The sequence below is a fragment of the Cebus imitator genome, unplaced genomic scaffold (assembly GCF_001604975.1).
Source record: "Cebus imitator isolate Cc_AM_T3 unplaced genomic scaffold, Cebus_imitator-1.0 Scaffold339, whole genome shotgun sequence".
Taxonomy (NCBI): domain Eukaryota; kingdom Metazoa; phylum Chordata; class Mammalia; order Primates; family Cebidae; genus Cebus; species Cebus imitator.
This window is the reverse complement of record NW_016107654.1, coordinates 454376-457447: the sequence shown is the minus strand read 5'-3', so window position 1 is coordinate 457447 and position 3072 is coordinate 454376. Positions and strand designations below refer to the sequence as shown.

The 3072-nt window shown below is 52.1% G+C and overlaps 1 protein-coding gene across 2 annotated transcripts in view; it reads left to right on the top strand.

The window, feature by feature from the left end:
• Nucleotides 1-3072, top strand: part of EHMT1 (euchromatic histone lysine methyltransferase 1) — a 220703-nt gene that overhangs the window by 158354 nt on the left and 59277 nt on the right. For both annotated transcript variants that reach the window (XM_037730327.1, XM_037730326.1), the window contains exon 11: nt 2539-2682. In XM_037730327.1, coding sequence (XP_037586255.1) covers nt 2539-2682 — 144 coding nt within the window. The remainder of the gene's footprint in view (nt 1-2538; nt 2683-3072) is intronic.

Sequence of the window (3072 nt, the reverse complement as noted above, 5' to 3'; positions counted from 1 at the left end):
TTTTTTTAACGCGATAGAGTCTTACTCTGTTGCCAGGGTGGAGTGCAGTGGTGTGATCTCAGGTCACTGCAACCTCTGCCTCCTGGGTTTGAGCAATTCTCCTGCCTCGGCTTCCCAAGTAGCTGGGACTACAGCCGCGTGCCACCACACTTGGCTTATTTTTGTATTTTTAGTAGAGACGGGTTTCACCATATGGGTCAGGCTGGTCTTGAACTCTTGACCTTGTGATTCTCCCTCCTTGGACTCCCAAAGTGCTGGGATTACAGGCATGAGCCACCGCGCCTGGCCTGAAAGTTTTCTTAATAGAATATTTAATAAAACAGTGAGACACTAAAAAAACAAGAAACCCTTTTGTAGCAGTGGGTTTGTGTGGAGAGTGAGCTCTGTGGCCACCTCTGCAGAGGGTGACCCCTTGCCTGCACCAGCTGGGGTGCCTGGCTGCACTTGGACCTCATCTGAGGCTCCAACTCACCTGCTCTGTGTTTACACCAGCTCAGCCCCTGTCTCTGGAGCTGGCCCCATTCTTTAGCCTTTCCAGGGCTCTGCTGGTGTGGACCTGCCTGCAGACAAGTAGGTTTGGGTTATCTCTAATTTGGCAAGTCAGCGCCTGTTTCAGCTGCTTTCTTTCCTGAGAGCACCGCCCCGGCGGTGGGCTCCTTTCTTGTTCTGTTTTGTCGCTCAGCACCCGTCAGCCGTTCGTGAATCCCGTGCCCTGACCTGGCAGAGTTGGGGTGCCCCTCTTACCCATGGTGACCTCAGCGGGACCACCCCAATGCCTTTTTGTTTTTCCCACCTTGTTAATGGATTCTTTATCTCTTTTTTTCTCAACCCTAACTAGATCCCATTGTTGTTTATTTGACGTTTCCTTCCCAGAACATCTTCCTTACGCTGCCCTGCCATTCTTCCTGGCCCCCCGGCCCCCCAACTCTATTCACTGTTTCCGTGTTACACAGTACAGAGCCAGAGTCATACAGCATTCTCATTTTTTATGATTGTGTAAATAATGCCTGCTGATACTACATACATGTGTGAAGAAGAGAGTACAAATCACTTCTTATTCCAAACGTGAGGGAATTGTTCTTAGGATGTTCATGTGTCCTTCCAGACTTCTGTGTATATAACCATATTGAATTTTTGAAATAACTTGTTTTTCCTTTAATGTAAACATTTTTCAAAGTCAGTAGCTACAAGTGCTCTGCAGCCTCAGATCCTGACCAGGGCTTCATCACAGAAGCATTTGGTGGTGGTGGTGTGGAGGGGGCACTTCTTCAGGACACACATGGCCTGGTTCCACACCTTTCCGGTCTTGTTCCATAGGCATGGGGTGATGCCCAACTGGCTCTTAAAAAAAATCTCCTGGATGATTCTGATGCAGCTTCATTCGGGCATCGGGAAGTCTCTTGCTGGCTTCAGGGTGGACGCCTTCCGCCGCCTGGGCATGCCCTGCGGCTGCTCTTCCGCAGGTGGCGTGCTGCCCATTATTCCTTTTCTGTTGTTGCAAAAGCTTGTGCACTTATTCAATTATATCTTCAAGTGGAGTCTCAAAAAGAATGTGTATTTGTAAGCTTTTTGATTCATGTCTCCAAGTTGCTTGCCATGAGGTTTGGACAGAGCTCGCAGTGATGGTGTGTCCATCTCTGCAGACACCACGGAAACCAGCTTTGCTGTGTGCCAGACCGAATGGGAAGAATGTCAGAGGCTTTTTATGTTGAATTTCTTTGTGTCATTTACTTTGGGGGACATTTGTAGCTCTTCTTTTGTGAACTGCCACTCAATCCTTTGCTTAAGTTTTTGTTGGGCTACTTTTTGTTTTCTTATTGGCTGTCAGAGAACTTTCCTTTTTTTTTTTTTGCATTTGTTCTGCTCAACAGAGAACTTTCCATAGCAAACCAGTAAGGCTTGTCTGGCGCTGCAGAGCACCGTGGCATCTTGGGTGCCCTCAGTGCTTCCACCTCCACAGGCGCCCTCAAGTTCTGGTCTTCTCAGAACCCTCCAGTGACCGTGTCCCAGGCTCTGCATCCTGCTCCTTGCCCTGTGTGCAGGGTCCTCTGGCTGCCCCAGAACCCTTGGGGCTCCCACAGATTGATTGCACTGTTGCCCACTGCTGGCCTGTGGTGATCTGTACTGTCCTGCTTGGTGTGTGTTCATGTTTCCTTGACACCCAGCCCAGAACCCCCCTCATCCCAACACCTTCCTTGACTTCTGCCAGAGTTGAGTAGCTGGCCCTCTGATAAGCACATGCTAGTGGATGTGGTCACACCCAGCACGCTGGATCTGCCCTGTGACTGCCGTCTTCTGCTGGTTGTGCAGATGATGGGAGTTTCCTTCTCTGGGCTCCCTGTCTGTCCTCAGTGCTGGTGAGTGTGTGGCAGGGACTCCATAAGTGCTCTCAAAGCCAGGCTGGCTTTGCAGGGCTCGGCTCAGTCAGCTCACACCTGCCGAGCAGCCCCCGTGTGCCTGCACTGCCCAGCGCCTGTGGGGAGGGAATGCCATCCTCTCGTGACTTTGACACTGACTACCAGTCTTGTCTGATTGCAGTTGGGCCGGTGCACAAACAGCGTGGTCAAGTATGAGCTGATGCGTCCATCCAACAAGGCCCCGCTCCTTGTGCTGTGTGAAGACCACCGGGGCCGCATGGTGAAGCACCAGTGCTGTCCCGGCTGTGGCTACTTCTGCACAGCGGTAAGAGTGCAGCCTGGCGGCCCGTGTCCTCTGCAAGACTCCTGTTTGGTCACTGGTGCTGGTTCCTGTCCTGTGCACCTGCTGTCGGGTGGTCCAGTGGCATGGCCCAGGTCTGGTGTTCATCTGGAGGTCTCCAGTGTGTCACAAACCCCTCACCCCTGCTCTCAAGCCCCAGAGCCATGGACACCCTCACCCCCAATCCCCACTTCACTCCCCTGGCCTGGAAGCTGCTTTTGGAGATGACTAGGACGGTGTGACCCGGGCTTCTGAGGGTTTCTGAGGCAGTGGGGCTCAAGACTGCTGGTGAGGAGCTTGTGACCCACTGGAGAATCCAGATGGAGACTGTACTGAAGACACTCACCCCATGACGAGGCTGTACTGACACTCACC